Source organism: Rhinoderma darwinii, chromosome 5, assembly GCF_050947455.1.
Source record: "Rhinoderma darwinii isolate aRhiDar2 chromosome 5, aRhiDar2.hap1, whole genome shotgun sequence".
NCBI lineage: Eukaryota > Metazoa > Chordata > Amphibia > Anura > Rhinodermatidae > Rhinoderma > Rhinoderma darwinii.
Window position 1 is genome coordinate 259,777,953 of NC_134691.1, and position 25,596 is coordinate 259,803,548.

General features: G+C 41.4%; 1 protein-coding gene across 1 annotated transcript in view; it reads left to right on the plus strand.

The window, feature by feature from the left end:
- The window catches only part of CNTNAP2 (contactin associated protein 2), a 1,694,842-nt gene that overhangs the window by 1,374,816 nt on the left and 294,430 nt on the right, over nt 1-25,596 (plus strand). The window contains exon 14 of the mRNA XM_075827067.1: nt 13,254-13,410. Coding sequence (XP_075683182.1) covers nt 13,254-13,410 — 157 coding nt within the window. The remainder of the gene's footprint in view (nt 1-13,253; nt 13,411-25,596) is intronic.

Consider the following 25,596-nt stretch of genomic DNA (forward strand, 5'->3'; position numbering starts at 1 on the left):
GTGGAGAGAAGTGTATCCAATGCGATCGCGGCATCTTAGCAGTTTGTAGAAAATCGGCAGCCTGCCATGCGATGGCAAGGCTGGCGACTGCTACTATGGCTACAGGAGGCCTAACAATGGCTTCCTGTCTGCCATTACAGAAGCCGATTAGGCCCCGTCCGGAGGCGGAGCCTGATCGGCTTGCTATCAGTGAACAACTGACAGTTCTAATACATTGCACTACATAGGTAGTGCAATGTATTAGAACATCAATCAAACAGTTGGAGCTTCAAGTCCCCTAAAGCGACTAAAAAAAGTGTAAAAAAAAAAGTACAAATAAAAGTTGTAAAACTTACAATAAAAGTTTAAAGTAATAAAATAAAACACAATCGCCCTTTTTCCCTTATGAAGTCCTTTATTATTGAAAAAAATAATAAACCATACATATTTGGTATCGCTGCAACTGTAACGACCTGAACTATAAAAATATTATGTTATTTATACCGCACAGTGAACGCCGTAATAAATAAACTAAAAAATACTGCCATAATTGCTGTTTTTTTGGTCACTTTGTCTTCCAAAAATTGAAATAAAAAGTGATCAAAAAGTCGCATGTATCCAAAAATTGGACCTATAGAAACTATAACTCGTCTCAAAAAAAACAAGCTCCGTCGACGAAAAAATTAAAAAGTTATGGCTCTCACAACTTGGTGACAGAAAAAATATATTCTCTTTACAAAAGTAATTTTATTGTGCAAAAAGTTGTAAAACATAAAAAAGTGCCATAAATTAGGTATTGCCGGAATCGGACTGACCCGCAATATAAAGTTTACATGTAATTTATAACGCATGGTGAACGCTGTATAAAAAGAACTAAAAAGTATGTCAGAATTGCTGTTTTTTTGTCACCTGGCCTCCCAAAAAAAAAAGGATAACAAGTGATCAAAAAGTCACATGTACCCCAAAATGGTACCAATAAAAACTACAGCTCGTCCCACAAAAAAACAGCCCTCATACCACTACATCTATGAAAAAAATACAAAAAATTAAGGCTCCAATAAGTCAGGAAAGAAAAAATATGCAGTTGTACCGGCCCGAGGGGAACATTTCTTCTGTTTCAACTGGCGAATTACCAAGCCTCTAAAATGAGGGAACAAGGAAGGGGAGGGAAAAAACATATCTTCTGGAAGCGAGGGCACCTGTATTATACCAGAACAACACTTCCCAGCAGAATTCCCCAAACTGCAAAGGTGCAGAGTGTGGACCAAAAGGGGGATAAGAAAGGACATTTATCAGCGCGACACCGGCGTGTGCAGAAAGGATTGATCACTGTGTAACACACATGTATGGATTATTATATTATTTTTTTTACCCTATTATACCACCTGACTATGCCCCTGATATACTCTGCCCAACTTACATGTGCCCCCACATTATAAACAGAAACACCAGTAAAACTCCAAACAAAACTACTACCAAGCAAAATCTGTGCTCCAAAAGCGAAATAACGCTACCTCCCTTCTGAACCCTACAGTGTGCCCAAACAGCAGTTTACTTCCACATATATGGCATCGCCATACCCGGGAGAACCCTTTTAACAATTTTTGGGGTGTGTATCTCCAGTGGCAAAAGCTAGGCACCTCATATTTGCCACTGAAATGGCATATCTAGGGAAAAATGTTAATTTTTACTTTGCACCTACCGCAGCGCAATCATTCATGGAAAAGTCTTGTGGGGTGAAAATGCTCTCTACACCTCTTATTAATGCCTTGAGGGGTGCAGTTTCCAAAATGGGGTCACTTCTCAGGGGTTTGTTTTATTATTTCACATCAGAGCCTCTGCAATTGTGAACCAATACTTTGTAAATCGCCAAATTAGGCCTCAATTTCGCATGGTACTCTTTCACTCCTGAGCCCTGTCGAATGTCCAGGAAAAAGATTAGGGCCACACGTAGGGTGTTTCTAAAACCGGGAAACACAGCATAATAATAAGAAAGCGGTCTTGTTATGGTGGCACAAGCTGGGCACCACATATTGGTATATCTATCGAAAAAATCCCTTTTTCACTCTGCAACATCGAGTGCACACAAATTTCTGCCAATCACCTGCGGGGTTAATATGCTCACTACACCCCTAGGTGAATACCTTGAGGGGTGTTGTTTCTAAAATGATGTCACTTCTGGGGGGGATCCACTGTTTTGGTCCCACAGGGACTTTGCAAATGCGACATAGCGCCCAGAAACCAATCCAGCATAATCTGTATTTCAAAAGCAAATGGCGCTACCTCCCTTCTGAGCCCTACTCTGTGCCCAAACAGCAGTTTATGACCACATATGGGGTATTGCTGTACTCGGGAGAAATTGCTTTACAAATGTTGGGGTTCTTTTTTCCTTTATTTGTTGAGAAAATGAAAAATGTTGAGCTAAAACTGCGTCTTATTGAAGAAAAAGGATTTTCACTGCCCAATTCTAATAAAATCTATGAAACACCTGTGGGGTCAAAATGCTCACTACACCCCTAGATGGATTCTTCAAGGGTTGTAGTTTCCTAAATGGAGTCACTTTTTTGGTGTTTTCACTGTTTTGGTCCCTCAGGGGCTTTGCAAATGCGACATAGCCACCACAAACCATTCTTGCTAAATTTGAGCTCCAAAAGCCAAATGGCGCTTTTCCCTTCTGAGCCCTGCTGTGTGTCCAAACAGCCGTTTATGACCACATGTTGGGTATTGTTTTACTAGGAAGAAATTGCTTTACAAATGTTGCGTGCTTTTTCTCCTTTAGTCCTTAGAAAAAAAAATAGAAAAAATTAGCTAAACCTAGATTTTCTTTGAAAGAATGTAGATTTTCATTTTCACGGCCTAATTCCAACCATTTCTGCAAAAAAACTGCGGGGTCAAAATGCTCACTATACCCCTAGATAATTTCCTCAAGGGGTGTAGTTTCCTAAATGGGGTCACTTTTGGTGGATTTCCAATGTTTTGGCACCACAAGAGCCCTTCAAACCTGACATGGTGCCGAAAATATACTCTAATAAAAAGAAGGGCCCAAAATCCTCTAGGTGCTTCTTTGCTTCGGAGGCATGTGCTTCAGTCCAGTAGCACACTAAGGCCACATGTGGGATATTTATAAAAGCTGCAGAACCTGGGTAATAAATATTGAGTTGCATTTCTCTGGTAAAACCTTCTGTGTTACAAAAAAAATAGATTAAAAATGAATTTCTGCAAAAAAATATGACATTTGTAAATTTCACCTCTACTTTGCTTTAATTCCTGTGAAACGTCTAAAGGGTTAAGAAACTTTCTAAATGCTGTTTTGAATACTTTGAGGGGTGCAGTTTTTTTAAAATGGGGGTGACTTATCAGGGGTTTCTAATATATAAGGCCCTAAAAGTCACTTCACAACTGAACTGAACCCTGTAAAAATAGCCTTTTGAAATTTTCTTGAAACTGTGAGAAATTGCTGCCAAAGTTCTAAGCCTTGTAACGTCCTAGAAAAAAAAAAAGATGTTCAAAAAATGATGCAAATTCTAAGTAGACATATGGGGGATGTTAATTAGCAACAATTTTGTGTGGTATTACTATCTGTCTTACAAGCAGATACATTTAAATTTAGAAAAATGCTAATTTTTTCAATTTTTCGCAAAACTTTGATGTTTTTCACAATTAAATACTGAATGTATCTAGCAAATTTTGCCAGTAACATAAAGTCCAATGTGTCACTAGAAAACAATCTCAGAATCGCTTGGATATATAAAAGCATTCCAGAGTTATTACCACATAAAATGACACATGTCAGATTTGAAAATATTGGCTGTGTCCTGAAGGGGTTAACTCTCAGGACACTTGAGTAACGTTAATGTGTGTGTATGTGGCTGCGCATAGTGATCTAGTAAGATCACTATGTGCAGAGTAAATGAATGGGGAGAAGTGTATGACACTGATTGGTCAGCGTTATACACTTCATACACTTATACACTCCACAACGCCCACTTGGTCAAAAAGTCAAACACGCCCAGTTGCCCATTAAGAAAGTCATTAGCATAAAGCTAAAAGAGGTCATAACTCCGTCAAAAATTATTGTTTTTCTAAATAAAAAACACTGTTGTAATCTACATTACAGTGTCGATCAGATTATGTAGAAGATAGGGCACTTATAGTGTGGTGACAGAGCCTCTTTAACAAATCAACCACCAGAGTTCCATAGTCTCACTGCTCTTACAGTAAAGAAACCGCTTCTTAGCAAGGACTCTTTCATCTCTCCATTCACCCGCTTCTCTAGAGAGATATCCAAGGAGTTAGATATGAATTTCACTTCTTCGGAGATCCTTACATTAATAAAAGACCTCCCGGGGAGAAAGAGTCCTGGACCGGATGGATACATTGGCAAGTTTTTAAAACATTAGTTGACTGTCTGACGCCTTATGCTCTAAGCCTTTAACCCCTTCACGCCGCAGCCCTTTTTCAGATTTTCATTTTCGTTTTTTCCTCCCCACCTTCCAAAAGCCATAACGACTTTATTTTTCCGTCTATATAGTACTATCAGGGCTTGATTTTTGCGGGACGAGTTGTAGTTTTTTGTAACACCATTTATTTTGCCATATAATGTACTAGGAAACGGTAAAAAAAATATTTGTGGGGTAGAAAATGAAAAAAACTGCGATTCCGCCATGGTTTTTTTCGCGCCGTTTTTACGGAATTCACTGTGCAATTAAAACAACATGTTAACTTTATTCTGTGGGTCAATATTATTACGGCCATACCAAATATATATAGTTTTTTCTATATTTTACTACTTTTTCAAGTAAAAACCTAAGTGTAAAAAAGAAAATGTATTTTGTGTCGCCAAATTCCGAGAGCCATAACTTTTTTATTTTTTCGTCGGTTAAGTAGTATGAGGGCTTATTTTTTGCGAGATAAGCTGACGTTTTTAATTATACCATTTTGGGGTACATGTGACAATTTGATCACTTTTTATTTCATTTTTTGTGGGAGATTAGGTGACCAAAAAAAATAGAGATTCTGGCGTTTACAATTTTTTTACGGCGTTCACTGTGCGGGTTAAATAATGATATATTGCAATATTTCAGACTTTTACGGACGCGGCGATGCCAATTATGTTTATTTTATAATTTTTTTACTATGCTCTAGGCGGAACATGGGAAAAGGTTTTTTTTTTAACTTTTAATTTTTTTATATTTTTTTTTACACAAAAAAAACCTTTATTTAACTCATTTTTACTTTTTTTTATTAGTCCCCCTAGGGGACTTCAACCAGCGATCGTTTGATCGCTTGCACAATATACTGCAATACTAATGTATTGCAGTATATCGTGATTCTGACAGGCAACTATTAAGCGCTGCCGGAGGCAGGGCTTAATAGGTGCACAAAGATGGCGGACCTGGGGGCCTTCTTAAGGCCCCCAGGCAGCCATAGCAACCATCCCCCCCTTCCCCCCCTGCGATTTCGTTGCAGGGGGCGCGATGAGCTGTTAGAGGGGCTCGCCCTTCTCTTTCTAACGATTTAAATGCTGCGGTCGCTATTGACCGAAGCATTTAACGAGTTAAATGAGTGGGATCGCGCTAGAGCGCGATACCGCTCGTTACTCTGAAGTGTCGGCTGTAACAAACAGCCGACACCCGCATCGTATGGAGCGGGTTCACTCCAGAAAATGAATAGCTCACTTTCTGCATCCTTCACTATCCACAATAGCACAAGGCAGGGCTGCCCCTTGTCCCCATTGTTATATGTTCTCGTTATGGAACATCTCATGGCCTCCATTCGGAGCAGCCCTGATATTAAGGGTATTCTCATAGGCGGATTAGAATATAACTGCTGATTAGAATATAACTGCTCTGCATTTGCTGACGGCTTACTGGTTTATCTCACGAACCCGCATATATCTCTTCCCTTGTTGATGTCTGAGCTGTCCCATTTTGGAACATTGTCCAACTTTAAGATCAACTTCTCTAAATCAGAGGCTTTGAATGTATTTCTTCCACTCTCAACGGTGTCACTCCTCAAAAGTAATTTTCCCTTTTCCTGGCCCACTAGGGGTATAACGTATCTGGGAGCTCGTATAAGCACTGACCTTTCACAATTGTTTACAAATATCTTCATTCCCCCACTATCCAAATTTCGCACGGATCTTGCTTCCTGGCATAAAAAGGAATTCTCCTGGTTTGGCCATATTAATATTATAAAAATGTCACTCCTCCCCAAATTGTTGTACCTCCTGCAGACGATCCTCATCTCCATCCAATCCTCTTTTTGGTTACGAATCCAACAATGCTTTGAATCCTTTATCTGACCGTTGCCCCCGTCTAAGCAGGACAATTCTTACTCGGTCCAGTGATGCAGGTGGGGTTGGTTTTCCGGACTGTCGTCTCTATTACCTTGTGTCGACACGCGCGTGTTCTATACATTTTTCATAACCGCGAATCCAAAATTTTAGTTTATTTAGCCCCACAGTTATGCACCCGTACCGTCTGCCGTGGACATGGACCTTGTCTGCGAACAGACCGACTCAAGCTTCATTTGTTGTCTCCCAAACTCTTTTGGCATTACGCTCTTCCGGGGTGGGGGCTTCCCTCTTAGACCCACTGGGCCCATTAACAGGAGTCAGGGATACTGACAACCCGGCATTTCCTGCAGGTGAAGCTCGACTCTCCTTCTTAGGCAGGTCATCCACCAATCCTAAGTACTTTACTCAAGTCCTTTTCGACACTTCCCTACTTCCATTAGCCTTAATCTTCCCAACTGATGCACCCTCAACATGCCTCATGTTTGAATATAACCAATTAAAACACTTTTATAATGTAACCATTCATCAAGCCCACCTCCAGAATTTGAACGCTTATGTCTTTCTACCCTGCCCCCTACACACACTATCTCCATACTATATAAAATACTCCATTCCCAATGATCTCAACTTCTCCCATCCTTCTGTAAGGCTTGGGAAAAAGAATTGAAGACAGCATTTACTGACGCGCAATGGAAACTGTGTTTTTTTCCTTTCCCAAAAAGCCTCCATAGCTATACGGGCCCAGGTAACCAGTTATAAGATTGTATTTAGGTGGTATCAGGTCCCTACTGCCCTCCATAAATGGTATCCATCGGTACGAGACAATTGTTGGCGTTGTGGAGCTACAGGTGGCTCTATCTCTCACATTTGGTGGTGTTGCCCCTCCTTGCGGAGCTTTTGGGCTGCTGTACTCAAAATCATTTTGGATGTCACTGGGGTCTTGTCCCCAATTTCCCAGAGGCAGCTCTTCTTTTCATGTTCCCTATGCCATTATCCATTTATAAACGGTCCCTAACCAAACACCTCCTCCAAGCTGCAAAGTCAGTCATCTCATGCAAGTGTAAAACGGTGGACCCTCCAACATTGGGCGAGTGGTTCCAGGAGGTTGCCTTGATACATAGATTGGAACACCTCATGTTGCATTCCCCAGCTGCCTCTACATGTTACACGTACACATGGTCCCATTGGACTACGTTCCGCTCTTCTCCCACATATCTAAACGTAGTGACTTAAGACCCAATTCCCCCCCTTCCTTTGAACATTAGACTGAGGTGGACCTTGCTTGCTGTTTTATGTGGTCTTGCCTGCTTCAACCATGTCTCTACCATTCATATAACTGCTATCGCTTCTTTCTACTCATAATAATCCGGAACTGGAGTCCAGACTCACCATGACCTGTGCCTTCCCATATCCCTCTCCCGCCCTTGTTTGTCCTCCTAATATTTTTTCTTCCCCCTCCCTTGTCTAACTGAGTGGAGCTTCGCTCCTGTGATTGTGCTTGTAAGATGCCGTAATACTAAATGCTGTGTAGGAGAACTAATGTTTGTCTCTATTTCCTTCTTATGCAATGCTCCTGTTCATTATGCTTCTCCACGCTGTTGATGTATATCGTCGCTTGTCATAGGATGTGATGCTCACCTCCTCCTTGGGGCTTTGCCCTTATTTTTTATTTTATTTTTTATTATGGGGGTATTTCCTCCAACTGTGTTTTCTATTTGTTTGTTTGTTTGTTTGTTTGTTTTAAAACCAATAAAAACTTTGAATATGAAAGAAACCCCTTCTTTACATAGTCGATTATCATTGTCGTAATTACTGTCCTAGGAATAAAAACATCATTAGATAAATCTGTGTTTTGTCTTTTATTAGTTATTAGGTTAACACTAAGCTGTCTTTCCTCCAAACTAAATAACCCCAAGGCTCAGTTTTCCCTATATGTTCGGCATGTAGGCCATGGGAAATCTTCCAAGGTACTGTATATGCTGAACATAAAGGCACAATGTATGCCAATGTATTACATACAGTGGCTTACATCATGCCTGGGCACCCATATTTAAAAACCTTGAGGTATACATTTTTGTTGCGGTCACCCACTGTCAAGCTAAGCGCAGCAAATTAAGCTTTCCTGTACAGTAAAAACAAATAAGATTTACTGATGTATATCTGCCCAGCGGATGACAAAAGGACACTCTTTTGGCATCCACCTGGTCCATAGGGCTCTATGGATACGTTCAGCGTATGCGCCGGTAAGATCTACAATATGCTGAATGTACACACTAAATGTGGTGTGAATAGAACCTTATTTTGCTCATTTTAAGGTTCTAAACTTGTGGTACTTGTGCCCCAGACGGTCCATGCCATATTTCTAAGGGGTTCTTGCAATGTTCTAATGCTGTGTGTTTAATATCATTGGGGTACTTTGACGCAATTTATTTGAGTAAGGGGTACTGTACTTTTCTTATAAACATTTATAAACACTAATGTAATTCGTCCATTCCCTTAATTACTTTTGTCGTCCACGTACAATATGAACCAGCTCCAGACCAGCTATGTCTTTTTTATACACAAGCACCCAAAATTGTATATGTTATTTGGTCTAAGCAGTCACACTTTTTATCCTTGAGCAATGATTATTGTGGATTTGTTATGAGGCAAATAGTGAGACTCTTCCGAAATTTCAGGTAGAAACAATATGTGACATGACTACAATGTTGAGATAGACTTCATATTCGTCTTTTGCATGTCCATTTAATTTGCCACTCACAATGATTTTAAAGTATGACTTGTGCATTTGTCACGTAGGGTTCGTGGACCCACTGGGCCGTACTGCCTTGGCGGTATGGCAGCTGGACAACAGGGCGCAGGTCAGAGTCTATAGTTCATATAGGGTACCTGTGGCAGCTCGGACAGTAGCAAGGCAGGCTTGGCTGGAACTAGGCAGCAAGTAGACATCAGGAGTGGAGTAGCAGGACAGGCGTGGTATACAGCACAGCACGGCTAAAGCTCAGCATGGCACTAGATCAGGATACAGGTCACAGGATACAGGAACAGGGAACACTGGGAGCAGGAAACACTAGAGGACCATTTGCAAGACAAACTTAGGATGCGACAACAACGCTCAGGCATGGGGGATGGGCCTGGGACCTTCTTATAGCCCAGGGTGCTCTGGGAGCAATCAGCTCAATCTCCCACATGCATGCCCTCTGGCTTTTTAAGCTGAGCTCACAAGCACACCCTGGTGGTCACTGTGGAACAGGACGGCCGTATGTGCAGACATCTCTGGAGACAAGGGCGTCGACTGGATGGAAGGAGTTTGTGGTCAGCGACCACGGACGTTACAGCATTGTTGCCATAATGTTGTACATCAAAATATTGAAAGTAGGACCTTCTATCTATCATGTAAGGGTACACCAGTACATGACACCCCTAAGGAAAACTTGTAAAAGTAATAGGACAGCAATATAAACCACTTTTACGACCAGAAGAATCCACAAGAAGAAACATTGTAGCATGTTCCATCACATGCTATAATATGGAGGTACTTTCCTCTAAAATTGCTGACAGGGTAGTATTACCTCTTGAGGGCACCATTTAGCAGAAAACTGGTCTGTGTACAGAAGCCCTTATTCTGTAGTTGTCAGATATTTCTATTTGCTTCTTCCCGTAAACATAACATGAATGTATCTAAGTTTAAATTCACCTTTCTATTATTTAATTTTAACATTATTTTTAAATGGTTTTCACCTGTTTAATATCCATTAAACTCCTTTTTAGAAAGAAAAGGCATGGCGGAAAGAATGAAATGAGCTTATAATTTTAGCCTAAATTTTAGTCTAAAAATATATTTAGTTCACAGATAATTTAGGGCATGACATCAAGTTGAACTGACTTTTGTTGAATAATTTAAGTGGAACTAACCAAAGCAGCATATAATGTAAAATGATGGGATTCAATGAATTATTATTGTCATGCTCTCTGGTCTTTTAAATTAAATTTGAAATCCCATCAAGCATAGCAGAACCTATGATGAAACAAAAAGTAATGCATGTTTCCGATTGACTGTATGTAGCACCTACAATGTTAGCAAGTTTGTAGAAAAGGAATGTGTTATTTCTCTTACTTTATATATTTGGTTTTTGTAATAAATACCAATCTGTATGAATATGATATTGCTTGTCATTGAATGCAAACTGATACTTGATCTAGTGATCAATGAATGGTAAAGCAGAGTTGCTATGTATAGAAGATGTGGTTGCTTTGTGCATAACCCCTGCCAGTAGCTGCTTACCCAATTTTGAGCTGTTTACAGAGGATTCTGCTATTGAGACCCCCAGTGATTACCTGTTATAAGTGAAAGTGACTATTACTACCCACTTTCTCGGCATCCAGAAAGTTGGTTAACCAGAGCAACTAATGAGGGCTATTATTACTAAAGTGGGGCATCACTGGCCCTGATGGCCCGGGCACCTGAAGCTTGCAAGTGTTTTATTTATTGGACAGTGTTACTTGTCCACTGCATTTATTTAAGCACTGTTTATATTATTTAAAAATAAACAGTAGGTATTGCATAGGGAACCATCCAACCAAAGGTTGGCCCTGGCTCTCATACCGCCATATTCGCTAAAAAGATGAGTGAGGATCCCCCTCTTTTATCTCAATATGTAGTAAAAAAAGCATATGTAAAGTGGTTATTCAAAGTGAAAATCCCCTTTAATTCCAAGTGTAGAACTATAGTCAAGAGACTGACGTGATTATTTTTTTATTTTATTTTTTGCCATTTACTTGTTTGCAGCCCTCATATACAACCAGAGATAAATCATTCTATGCAAAACAGTAATTCATTTCAAGGATTTATTGATTGGCAGAAAGGTGTTTAGTAATTTATCTCCATTGTTATACCTTTAAATCAATGAGGAGTTGGGAGAACATTTTAAAAGCAAACAATATGCATACTTAAGGAAGCTTTATTACACAGCAGTGAAATGAAATTTAGTGACTCCCTGAAGATTTATATAGTACACTTTGTATATTTCAACCTTGGCTGATGTGTTAAACATTTTTCCTACGCTGTAAGGAAATTGGATATTTACAAAAATCTTTATGGGAATACTTAATGCATTATAAGACTGGGGTTCCTGGGGCGACCCAGAGAAAATGATTCTGAGGACCCACCATGCATCGATAAAGAACATGTGCACCTGCATGTATAAAGAGGACCTGTTGCCTCTCCTGATATGCCTATTCCCCATGAATGAACAATTCTGCAGCATATTTTCTTAAAACTCTGTTTTGTGCTATTCCTCTGTTATTCCTCCTAGAAATGTATGAATTAATTGACAACTGGTTGAACATTTGCAGTCTGTGTAGAGACACACCCCCAACTGGTAACACCTAGTTGTCAATGTATTCATAAATTTCTAGGAGGAATAACAGAGGAACGGCACAACATAGAGTTCTAAGAAAAGGTGTTTCAGAAGTGGTATCTCATGTAGAATACGATTACTTCCTAAAACAGACATGTTAGGAGAGGTGACAGGTCTTCTTTAACTGCATTGTAAATTATGTTGTTGTAATAGTAGACACACGACATATCATTAATACGATCCTGACTCTCACTGGTCAAAACTGGGTTGAAAAAAAACCCTGGATGGCCCTCCTTAATAGGAAAATTCCCAATATACCCCACCATTCTGGTATTTTAATTTCTTTGGTCTTCTTGGCGATGAAACAAATGATTTCAATATCATGGAAGAAATCATCCCATGTCCTTGCCGAAGTTAAGAGGTGAATGTCCTGGTACGTGACTAATGAGAAACTCATGGATAAGTTCCAATCTGTATGGTCACCTTGGACGGATTATGGCATCAATATCCTTTTGCTAGACCTGCTCATTCCCCCCATTTCTGAGTGGAATTGTTATTCTTTTTGGTTGTCGACGTGGGCTCGGTGCTGGTGAGCTCTCAGTGTTCCCCTTCCCCTCCTCCTATTTCTCTTCTTTCTTTTTATGCCTTTCTCCTTTATCCTTGACTGCAGCTCTCTATGTTCCACTGCATAGCACCTAGTCCACAAGTAGCCTTGTTTTTTATTGCCTAGTTGACCATTTACGAGTATGTCTAGCTTAATGCTATATAGTGCCTTGATCCTGTGAACAACCTCCGTAATATCTCTTTACCCCTCCCCCATTATTTGCTATCTAGTTGAGCGATGGCTTAGTAAGCTATTACTATATAACGGATCACTAATCAGCCTTAGTCATTAGTACTGACATCTTCACCATTACCTATCAAGCCATCCCTTCACATTGTTACTGCTCCAAAGTTACCTCCAAGTGAGGTTAGCTTCTGCTGGATCTTTGTAGCCCATTATTGTGTTAAGAGTTTGGCCCCACCAGATCCTCTAGTGCTCTGGTAGGCCAGTCCTACATATCATATTTACATTCAAGATTTGTCCAGAGTATAACTGCCCCATATGTCACTTACCATTGTTAACAGTGTTCATATCAGCATTAACTTTCCGTTGAGGGGTGCCGTTGAAGGTTTCCGTGGGGGGAACCCCTCAACAGAAAGACAAACAGAAACCTTAGTTTCCGTTTGCATTACCATTGATCTCAATGGTGACGGAAATGTTGCTAATGGTTTGCGTTTGTCATCGTTGTGACAGGGTTCCATTGTTTATGACACAATCAATAGCGCAACGTTACCCTGTCACAACGGTAATAAACTGAAACCATTAGCAATGTTTCCGTCACCAATCTAATGGTGATGCAAACGAAAGCTAAGGTTTCCGTTTGCCTTTCCATTGAGGGATTCCCCTGACAGAAAGCTCAGACTGAACCCTCAGCGGAAAGTCAACGCTGATGTGAACAGGCCCTTACTTGTTTCTTTTTCAGGTGAAACATAGCACAAGATGCTTTCTACTTATCTGTATTTGTTTATTTTTTTATGTAAATCACAATTATTATTGTTTTTATCATTTCTAGATGGAAATCCATACACCTGGTGGGTCGGGAAAGGAAATGAGAAACATTATTATTGGGGAAATTCCGGCCCTGGCATTCAGAAATGTTCATGTGGAATTGATAGGAACTGCAGTGACAGCAGATTCTACTGTAACTGTGATGCTGACCAAAGGCAATGGTGAGTATTATCCCCTACACTATCCTAATAAAAAATTGATTGAAGATGTCGTCAGACTATTCAGTATAATTTAAAAAAAATGTAAGTGTAATAGGCTTGCTTTGTTCATGGAAGTATGTGTTACTCATCTTTGGCATCTATGGTACATTGAAAAATATTCTCCTGTGTGTGTGTGTGTGTGTGTGTGTGTGTGTGTGTGTGTGTGTGTGTGTGTACTTTATACTGTATACTGAGATGACCACCCAAAATGGCAGTGATAAATGGTCTTCTAGAGGTGTAGGCCTCTCAAAGTAGAGTACAATATACTGGAGATGAGGGAAATGAAAGGTTTTTACAGAAAAATGTGGTCTACATCTAGGGTGGTCCTTTTGAAAGACGTGACCTTTTAGGGAGGTTATACTTGCTGATGAATCACTTTCTATGTACAAGACTGGATACTTTCAGGGTCAGAGTAAAATAAAAATGGAGCCAACCTCACAAGGTGTATAAAGAAGCAGCTCATGCTTGCACAGGTAGATAGCAGTGCAGTATATGTAACACTGTGCTGCTGTTCTTTAGTGATATACCCCTAGACAACCAATCAGGGCATGCACTTTACTAAAGCAATGTATTTTGACTGGCTTTACTTGCCCCAATAGGCTCATTGGCTGGTCACTGTAGCCAATCATGCACACGCAGGGCCGGCCTTAGAGTAGATGGTGCCCTGTGTGAAATTATCTTTTGACACCCCACGCCATCATAAAAAAAGTCCCATAAAAAAGTATAATGCCCCCCACAGTATAATGCCCTATATAGTGCCCCCACACAGTATAATGCCCCTTTAGTGCCCCACACACAGTATAATAATATTTAATAACATAATATATTATAATCCCTTCAAGGACAAAGTATTGTCCTCTAATTGTGCCCACACAATATTATACCCCCTAAGTGCCACACATATTATATTTCCCCCTGTTGTGCCCCTACACAGTATAATGTCCGATGAGTGGCCTCCACAAAGTAAAATGCCCCCACAGCCCCCCTTGTAGAAAGTGCCCCCTGTAGATTGTGTGATACAGCCTCCCTGTAGACAGTGCTACAATCCCCCACCTCTTCCTTGTAGACAGTGCCATACAGCCCCCACCTGCCCCTTGTAGAGTGTCATACAGCCTCCACCTCCCTCTTGTACACAGTGCTCCCCACCTCTCCCTTGTAGACAGTGTCATACAGCCCCCACCTCCCCCTTGTAGATAGTGTCATACAGCCCACCACCTCCCCCTTGTAGATAGTGTCATACAGCCCACCACCTCCTTGTAGATAGTGCCATACAGCCCCAACCTCCTTGTAGACAGTGCCATACAGCCCCCACCTCTCCTTTGTAGACAGTGCCCCCCAAACAAAAAAAATTGTACTCATCTAGGCCCCATTCCCACGATGAATGGAGCTGCTCCACAATGCTGATGACAGGATCCTTGCTTAAGCCGTCGTGATCCAGTGATGTCCAGTCCTGTCCCTGCGCCTCATAGGCTGCAGGCACCTCTGTAGCCTACTACAGAGTTTCCCAACCTTTTCGGACTTGAGGCACCCCTGGAAAAAAAACAATTTCCTCTGGGCACTCCGGCCAAAAATTGTTTAGAGAAACACAGAAAATGGATAAAAATAAGAACTTCACTCTTAGGGTATGCTCACACAGCGTTTTTTTGTAAGGCAGAAAAAATCTGCTTTTGAATTGACAGCGTTATTTGACGGGGTTTTTTTTGCGTTTTTTTTTAAGCCGTTGAAGCTAATGCAAAAGACGCAGGAAAAAAAACACTCCAAACGAGCACCGTATGTATTTTCTGCCTCCTATTAATTTCAATTGGAGGTGGAAATCACTTGAAGACAATCAGCCCCCCACTCACATTAAAATAAACATCAGCCCCCCACTCACAGTAAAATAACCATCAGCCCCCACTCACAGTAAAATAACCATCAGCCCCTCCACTCACAGTAAAATGACCATCAACCCCCCACTCACAGTAAAATGACCATCAGCCCACGCTCACAGTAAAATGACCATCAGCCAGCCACTCACAGATGCCTGCTGAAGATAGTGCCACACAGCCCCCTTGTAGGTAGTGCCACACAGCTCCCTTGTAGGTAGTGCCAAACAGCCCCCTGTAGGTCATGCCACACAGCCCCCTTTTAGGTAGTTCCACACAGCCCCCCTTGCTGCACAGCCCCCTTGTAGGTAGTGCCACACAGCCGCCTTGTAGGTAGTGCCACACAGCCCCCTTGGAGGTAGTGCCACAAAGCCCCCTGTAGGTATTGCCACATAGCTCCCTGTAGGTAGTGTCACATCCCCCTTGTAGGTAGTGCCACACAGCCCCCTTGTAGATAGCACCCCCCCCCTCCTGTAGATAGGGCCACTGTAGCTCCCTGAAGGAGCAGAATCCCCCTGTGGCTGGGGATTCCACTCCTTGACGGAGTGCTTGATGTCTCTGTCCATATATGGACAGTGACATCAGGGGCAACTCCTGAAGCGGAATCCCTGTCCATTGCGTTGCCGAGGCTGTGACTGGGGATTCCACTCCAGCAGAAGCCCCTGACGTCTCTGTCCATTTATGGACAAAGACGTTAGGGGCTTCTCCTGGAGCCGAATCACTGGCCACCGTGTCGGCAATGCTGTGGGCGGGGATTCCGCTTCAGGATTTGCCCCTGATGTCACTGTACATATATGAACGGAAACATGAAGTGCTCCATCCAGGAGCGGAATCCCCAGCCACAGGGGATTCCGCTCCTTCAGGGAGCTAAGTACAGGAAGGGGGTGGGGGTGCCATTTACGGAGTCGGGGGTGCTATCTACAAGGGGTGCACAAAAAAATCTCCTCCTCCTCATATCCACTTCGCGCTGTGAGGAGGAGGAGAGAAAGCACGTCCATGGCAGTGGTTCAGAGGAGTGTCGCGGCACCCCTGGAGGGTTTTCACGGCACCCTGGTTGGGAACCACCGGCCTATTAGATAGCAGAGCAGGGAGATACCTCTTTGCTCTGCTATAGTGTTCAATAGTATCTGTGTCCTTAGCAGGGTCGTATATACAGCTCACGCTGCCATAGGCACTAAGCTTGAATATGCCCCATTAAAGCCCTATTTTCTTTAGCCAATTATCATCATTATTTGACCAATAATATAATATATATATCTGGTCAGTGTTAACAAAGGAGAAGATCAATGATAAAAACTTTGTTTAGCGTTAAACAGATACGCATGTGGTCCTAATGCAAAAATTCTAGCCTTATAGCCAAGTCTACCCCCCCCCCACATACACACACACAAGCAAACTATAACTAAGCCCCGCTCTGCCACACATTTTACTTAGGTTGTATTCACACGTTGCATTCATATTTTGCTGCAATTTTCACCAAATTAAATGCAGCAAAAGCTGCAATATGGCTGCAACATGTGAATATACTCTTAGGGTAGGAATACACACAGCATAAACACTGCGGATTCTCCGCAACGGATTTAATTGCGTAAAATCTGTAGTATAATACAGTAGCAGCAAAGTGGATGAGATAAAACAAATTATGTTCACGCAGAAATTGTACATAAATTGACCTGTGTTTTTTTAATCTGCAGCATGTAAATTTATGCTGCAGAATCGCTGCTCTTGTATTGTAAGATGTCCCCATTAAATGCAATGGGAGGTAAAACCCGCAACAAAGTCATGTGTTGCGGCAGAAATGCTGCGATTCCGAAATCTCAAAAGAGAAAAAAAAAGGTAATACTCCCGGCCGTAGTCATAGCAATGCTTATTCTGTGTAGCCCGGCCTCCTGGGATGACGATTTATCCCATGGGACGCGGTCACATGGACTACAGCGTCATTGAAAGAGGCCGGGCTACGTTCAGAAGAGAGGGACGCGTTGCCATGACTACGGCTGGAAGTATTAGCTTTTTTATTTTTATTTCTGCAGTCTTTCCGCAGCGGACATGCCACCTGATTAACTGCACGAAAATGTGGTAAATTTTTTCAGGTGGAATTCCCTGTGGTCTCCAGGACGTATACTCTGTGTAGATTTACGTATCCGCCCTGTGTGTTCCTGCCCTTATAATCAAGTTGCTCTCCCACACAAAAATTATCGCTAAAGAATCCTTTCTCCCCATACATAACATTTGCAGCCAAGTTCCCCTCCCCCACATATCATTTATAATAAGCTCCTACACAAAATAACCTATACAGAAGTTCCCCTCCCCACGAAATAGATTACGTAAGAATCCGCCAAACTCCTATAGCATTTACAAAATCGATCTATACAGAATCACCACACACAAAGCACTTATAAACTAGTTTCCCCTCCCCCACAAGATCTATGCAAAAAAAAACATTCTGTTACACATATCATTTATAGATCAATCTTTTCTCCTCCCTCACACAGCACATAAATTAACAAAGATTAACCTAAAGCTGCTGCTCTTACCAGACACCGGAGGTCCATGGAGGAGTCTTCTCTGTGGCAGCAGCAGAGCAGAGAGGAGCTACGGGAGGTGCTGAGTCTGTGTGGCCCTGCAGTACAGGCTGTGCTGATTGAGGGAGCAGACAGAGGCCCCTGCTGCTTCACCAATCAGTGCCCACTTCACACGGCAGAGGAGAGGAAGGAACATTTCTCCTCTCTGATGTGTGGCCCATACGTGAACCCCCTTCTCCGCCCCTTTTCTACTTGTTAGTCCGGCGGGGAGCAAAGAAGGAGGTTGTAAAAAAAATAATTTTTATAAAAATAATTATATTACTCATCGCTGAGTCGCCGGAGCCGGGCAGCACAAGCAGGGGAAGGGAGTCGGTGCAGCGCCCCCTTCCATCTGCTGAAGTGATGCATCCTGTGCAATGGCACAGATCGCACACCCCTAAGGCCGAGCCTGTACACACGTTACTAGTGATATCCATTGACTGGATCTTCTAGCCAATCACAAGCATTATAGCATTTTGGCATTTTAGGCTATATGTTGTTTACTTTATGGTGTAAATGTAATTAAAATATACCTCAAGTCTCAGAGTAACATCAATCATTGTATAACTTTAAAGGGGTTGCCCAATCCCAAAAAATTGATAGCCTATCCTCAGGATAGGCCATCAATAAGTGATTGGTCGGGGTCCGACTCCCGGCACCCCTGCCGATCAGCTATTTTTAAGGGGTCACAGTTCTCGTACGAGCGCTGCTTCTCCTTCATTTCCTTTACTGCTCACACTGTGAATCTCCGAAACACTTGTAGTGGCAGTTCACAGTATTACAGTCTGTTCCCATTGTAGTGGATGGGAGAAGGCTGTAACACTGTAAACCATTGCTACAAGTGTGTCGGCAATATACAATGTGAGAAATGCCAGTAATGAAGCACTGTGGCTGATTCAAAACTACTGATCGTCAGGGGTGCTGGGACTCGGACCCCGACCGATCAGATATTGATGGCCTATACCGAGGACCAAAAAAGTAAATCTACACTAGCGATTTACTTGTCATTTCACTATCCAAGTGTTGCAAACACATTGCCGAAAAACAACCCTGATGTTGGATCACTACTTGTTTCCAAATGATTTCCAATTTTTTTTTTACCAATGTCCCCTGTATATGAACTATAGATTTAAATGTCTATAAAGATACCTAATACAATCATTTATTTTTAAAAAATAATGTTTTACTTTTAAACTAGCGCACAATTTTCTTCTAGCTACAAGAATTTTCCAATGGTCTTCACACATGCTGTAGACTGAGTATAGCACTTTAATCCAAATGATAATCCCATAACAATAATGACAATTACAATAGCAATGCCATTCACCCATCAGCACAAATTGCTGCTATATAGCACATACTGGAGATATGGCCTATTTGTAACTTCTCCAAACTACAGTACGTCTGTCAGGCCTGCCATCTACATGATTGAGTACTCCTGGAGGGCCTTTGTACATTAAGCATTACCTCACTGCATTTCCAATTTACATTTCTATTACTATAGTTGATAATGTGTGCCTTTTGAGTGTATATTGTATATCCCTTTTACTTTAAATAAGGCAGAAAATGAATCACAACAGCATAGGAACTGAGATAAATCTATACTGAAAAAGTCTCCGAATTAATATCTTAAGACATTTTAAAAAAAATCAGTGTATCTAATGACAGAAAATATTTATATCATCTATATTTGAGACAGTATGTTAATATTTTCCTTTTTTTCCATATTATAATAAATTTATTCAAGTGTTTTATAAAAATCAGGTATAGAAATCGAATTCGGTCCAAATTAGCCAAAAGTTTTGTATTAGAAAAAATCCAAAAGCTTTGTGCTTTGTGGCACGTAAATGGTATCAAATTGGCATCTGCCAGCCATTATTATGCAGATTGAATAATGGTTCACATGACCTTGGACAGGCTTCCTCATAATGCCTTTACAGGCAACCTTCCCAAAATGCACTGCGGTTATTTATCCATACCCATATAGGTTGCTATATCTGAAGAGAGAAAAACGTACACAGCGCCACATGGTGCAAGATAAACCATAAAAGCTAGTACTGGCAGGTACAGCTTAATGTAAAAGTCCGTTAGATGAAGATAGGTTGCAGCTTTCCGTATCCAGGTACCGGCATCAATGTGATTGAGCCGCAGGAGAGTAAGGGTAGTATATTTCAGTGAAATATATAAATAAAAACTGGATGTTTTTTGGAGAGCGCTACTTGATATGAAGAAAAGGCAGATGAGTAATCATGAGTTGATTTATTATGCAACGCGTTTCAACGCAGGACATGCGTCTTCGTCAGGCAAAGAAATCGGTATAACAGAGCAGCACAGTGTACAGTTTAAATACACAAAGGAAGATGGGGAGGGGTTAAAAAAAAAAAAAAAAGACGCCAAAAAACACATAGTAATCAAGAAAGTAAATAAGACCAGGTGTGTCTGACAGCATTAGGTACATATTCACATTTAAAAAACATTGGATGCGTTTAAAAAAGTACATACATAGGGGTATATATGGATCAACAGCAGTGACAGCAGAGATAGAAACATAAAAACAGTCCCAACAGAGTATTTAAGGAACAGATGATGAACGAATGTAGAAGACAGCGCTCTCCAAAAAACATCCAGTTTTTATTTATATATTTCACTGAAATATACTACCCATATAGGTTGCTGTCACTTACCAATGCTAGCTTTCTGCAAGTGATTAGATACAGTCCTAGAAGAAATCAAAGAGCCAGACATGAGTTTTCAGCGCAATAAGGGCACTTGCAATTTGCAGCAAATTTATTTGGACCAAATCAAATCGAACAGCCATTTCAAACCAGACCCGAAATGAATTTCGGGAAATTTGCTCATCTCTAGTGAAGGGCAAAGTGGATGAAACGTATATCTGCCAAAATAGGCACTAGTCGCTAAATATAAAGGAATTGGTGTAGCAAAGCAAAGACGTAGGCTCCTAGGATCCAACGCAAATTCTGTAACAGTGTGGCCAACTGTCATGTGCCATTTATAATACTGGAGTCTTCCTATGTGGTAGAATCGCCTTTAGTCCCCTTCGGGCACCAGGGCCTAGGTGTGACTGCTTCCTTTGCACCGCCTATAGCTACACCCCTGTAACTATGTGTTCTCCCTGACTCTTACCATAGGGGCACTTAGGTAAGCTTTCACTCAAAACATCATTGAGCCATTGGCACATTCTTTCATGTTTATGGAATAATACACATTAAATATTCATATTGCATCCCTTTAAATACCCAACCGGTTAAATTTCAACAATAGCAAATAATTTCATTCATAACCCACAGCACGTTAAGTTCTGCACACTTAACCCTAATTTACCACATTGCAATCCCTTAATAATATATATTCTTATGTACCCACCACCATACAACTTTGGCAGTTCTATCTGGTGCTTAATCTTAATTTTGTGTTCTATACAGATCTATGATTACTTTCACAGTGTGTCAATCATTTTACTAATATAACGGTATCCACTGCATTCATTTTTCTCACATGTAAGGCAATTCAAAATAAAAATAAACATCTGTAACCAATGAAACAATACAAAACTGGTGGGAAGCTGTCAGCAGTTTTGAGGCCTCAGGGAAGGGCATTTTAAACGTAACTTTTTCTCGGTCATGCAACCCGCATGACCCAGAAAAATTATGAGTTTAAAATGTCCTTCTGTATCACCCTGTTAGCTGTTTTGAGACCTCACAACTGCTGACAGTTTTCCTTTAATTGTGGGCATCTTCATAAATATATCAAAATGTATAATAGAAAACAGTACAGGTGCCCATAGAGATTATGGCAGGTTCAGATGACTGACCTTATGTCTATGGTTAGCACAGAGGTTAATACTAACTATTATCTGCACACTGTAAAAATAGATGAGATGATGCTCATAATAGGTGCCCAATCCATATTATATAATACGTAACATAAAACTCAGCACATAGATTGCTATTGTTTGCCTAAAATTATTGAAAATCAGAGTGATCTGTCTGTGCTTCCCTACTATGAACTCTCAGAAGGTCTGCGTGTATATGTTTATAGAAAGATCTTTTGGCACTGAGCACATCTGAATGCCCTCTGATGCCTATGGATAAATGGTCAATTGCTGAATCTGACACACAGGTGTACACTTAGCACTGTTATATTGTAAGCACCTCCCAGAACCTGTTTTACATCTTTTTATTTTGTGCTTTACTATATTTTACATATTTTTTTAATCTGTATCATTATCCTATTCACTATGTCCAACTGACCACAATAATGGTCACTAACATTAATATTAACATTACATCAAGGGGTCTGAGAATATAAAGCAGTTGTGGAAGTCAAAGCAGACATGGTTATACAGTCATCCCTAAAGATGATTGTAGCTTGAAGACATCATAACATGAGACCATAACTCTATGGAAAACTAGTAATTGGTTACAAACCTCAAATTATCAACCCAAAAATATAAATAAATAAAAAAAAAAAAAAATTAAAGACAAATAAGCAGAAAACTACTAAAAATAAAGCAAACATAAAAATTAAAGATAGCTGTTGGAAGTTTAAAATCGCTTTCTACAGATGTCCTTCCTTAACTTAACGCTAAACAGCATATATGTCAAGTCGTCTGGCGCAAGATGTTAAACATGTAGAAAAAAACGTATACCTCCAATGGATGCCTCTGACAGATGACATCCGTTAACCATCCATCGATGGATGGCTGTGACGAATGCCTCTAATGGATGCATTAGGTCGGGAGCTTTTCCCGGAGTATACATCAAACAAAGGCCATAAACACAGTGTGAATGGGGCCTTACATAGATAAATATAACCAAACCTATGCCTTCTTTTTTCTCTGAAGCAAAGGAAAATCCCTTAGTACTCACTGCCAGTTATGTTAGTGAGTTTTCAGAAAAGTATGCAAAGTCAGCAAGCACTTCAAGGATGAGAAATAAAGTTTTTTACAGACAAACAAAAGACATATTAACAATGCTCAGAAAGTTGATGGCTTTATCTTGACGGGAGTCTATCATAGCCTAATACTATTTTTATTTTATTTTCCATTTAGTTGCACTTCTAATTTATTATAGATTCCAATATTAATGTTAAACATAAAATAAAGGTAGAAGTCATGGATTTTAATAATTTTTTTATATAAAATAAGGTCAGTATAGTTCCAATTAACAGGTTTTCTACCCACTTGGACATTTTTCCAGGGGTCCATAATTTGGGTATACTACTTACTACAGCTGAGAAGTTGTCGACTACTGAAAAACCTGGTGACCTATCCACCGGATAGGTCATTAGTATATCATCGGTGTGGGACCGACACCCCGTTAAGCCGCTCCGGCTGCCTCCGGGCACCGGATGTTATGGTCCATTAGGCGATATAGGGAGCCAGAAGCTGTTAGCTCAGTACATAGCATAGCGGCCGTGCTGCAGAACTGTAGCTCTGCTCCTATTCACTTGAATAGGAGCGGAGTTGCAGTACTGCAGCTTGGCCGCTATTCAGTGGCCGGAAACAACTGTTTCCGGCATGTACGTCTGGTGCTCGGAGGCATCCAGAGCGGCTTAACGGTGTGAAGTCCGGGTGTCGAACCCCCACAGATCATGTACTGATGACCTATCCGGTATCCAGTAGTGGACAATCCCTTTCATTTTAGAACTTAATATTATTGAAAATGTATGTAATTCAAGGCATATAGAGGTACGGAATGGTGCCTTATGGGTGCCTTATTACGGTGCCATACAACATAGTGGTTATATGGAGCCATAACATGGTGAGATAAGCCCTCTAGGTATAAATTTGAGTTAGCATTTGATTGGCTTTGTCTGATTGCAGATCATTATCACATCATGTACCTAAATAAGACACATATAATATAATACTTATATACACAATATACTTTCCTTTTTTGTTATTGTATAATCCTCAACATTGAAATTGCAACACCAAGAAGGGCAAGCTGCAAGGTTATGCAAATCAGGAAGTAACAGGTGTCGCTAAGATCTGCAAATGATAACATTTTCAGGCAAATAACTCCAATCTGTTGCATGTGTGAGGGGCATAAAAGCCAGATTGAAAGCAAAGTTTTTTAGCCACATGAAACCTCAAAATGTGGATCAAGCGGTGTGGGATGATTGTGCGATGCCTCCTGTTCGTCGACGTGTCTCTCCTTGAACTGAGTGACCTTGGTTTATCACTCTGGCAGATCGCTACGTGCCTAGTCTGAGAGCCTGTCAGCACTGTTCAGCGTTGCATGTCCAAGAGGATTGGAGAACAGTAACGAACAGGAATGACAGCAAGAGGTGTGCGGAGCGGACCTCTGCACGGACAGATCGTCTGATTGGAAGAATGGCGCGTATTGATTCATTCTGTACTGCAAATTAAATTGGATGTCACACCCCAAACCTGGGGTGGCAACCAGTTTTGACACAAACCATCAGAAGGCGTTTGCACGATATTTGGCTGAGAGCCAGACGTCCAGCTACAGGTGTTCCATTGACCACACTCCACCGCTCTCAAAGGCTATTGTAATGCTCAAGGCCACGAACCGTAGGGATTACTCACCCCCGACGGCCACAGCCATGGATCCGTGAGCACTGGTCGTCATCTCCTCCTCAGGAGATGCCAGTGCTCACTTCCGCTTCGTTCTGCTGTGTCCCTGAGGGTGTGTGCGCACGTTCGTGCCGGGCCTTAAAGGACCAGTGCGCGCACATGAAGAGAATCACTAATTAGCCCATACTCACCCTGGAATACAAAAAGGGCCCTGCCCCTTCTTTCATTGCTTGAGCATTGTTGTGTTTACCCATGTTATTCTTGCAAATGGTCCCTTAGTGTTATCCTGTTCCCAGAGTTCCCGTACCTGCTACCTGTATCCTGTATCCTGTATCCGGTGCCTTAGAAGTTGGAGTCGTGTTGTGCCTCTGGTCATGCTTGCTGTATTACACCACGCTTGGTGTCATCTGCCACGCTTTGCATCATCTGCCATCTGAAGTACCATCTGTGCCTTGCCACTGCGACTGTCTGGACTATTCAGGTACCCTTGTGCTGGACTTTGTATTATTGGGTACTCCGTTGTTTGGCCAGCTGCCTCCCCGCCACGGCAGAGCGGCCTAGTGGGTCCACATACCCACAGACCGTGACAGCTATAATGGTGCACAGCAAGACGGCAATAGAGGCTGGAATGGAGGTCTATCGTCTTCAGTGATGAGTTCTGCTTTTGTCTTGGACGCAACGATAACCGGAGATTGGACTGTAGACTATGAAAGCAATGCCATAAAGAAGACTTCACAAGGGAATGTCACAGCGGTCCTACTCCTGGGATTATGGTGTGGGGTAGGTGGTATAATGTATGGTACCCAGTACCCTCTAGTCTTCATTTCAGGTACACTAACAGCTCGGCGTTACAGTGATTTGGTTCTGGAACTAGTGGTATGACTATTTCTCCAAAGTGTCCCAGAAGCTGTTTTTCAACAGGACAACGCCAGGCCGCATGTTGCTCGTGCTACCATAGCCTGTAGCGTCTCTTGATTTTTCTCCCATCGAACACATCTTGGATGTCATTGGTTGGCAATTGCAAAGGGAGCCCAGCAGCCAATCTTGATGAATTGCGTGCCCAAGTGCATTTAGCGTAGCATAACATTCCTCAGACAACCATTAATAACATTGATAGCATGCCAAGACGTGTAAGTGTGTGTATTCCTGTGTGTGGCGC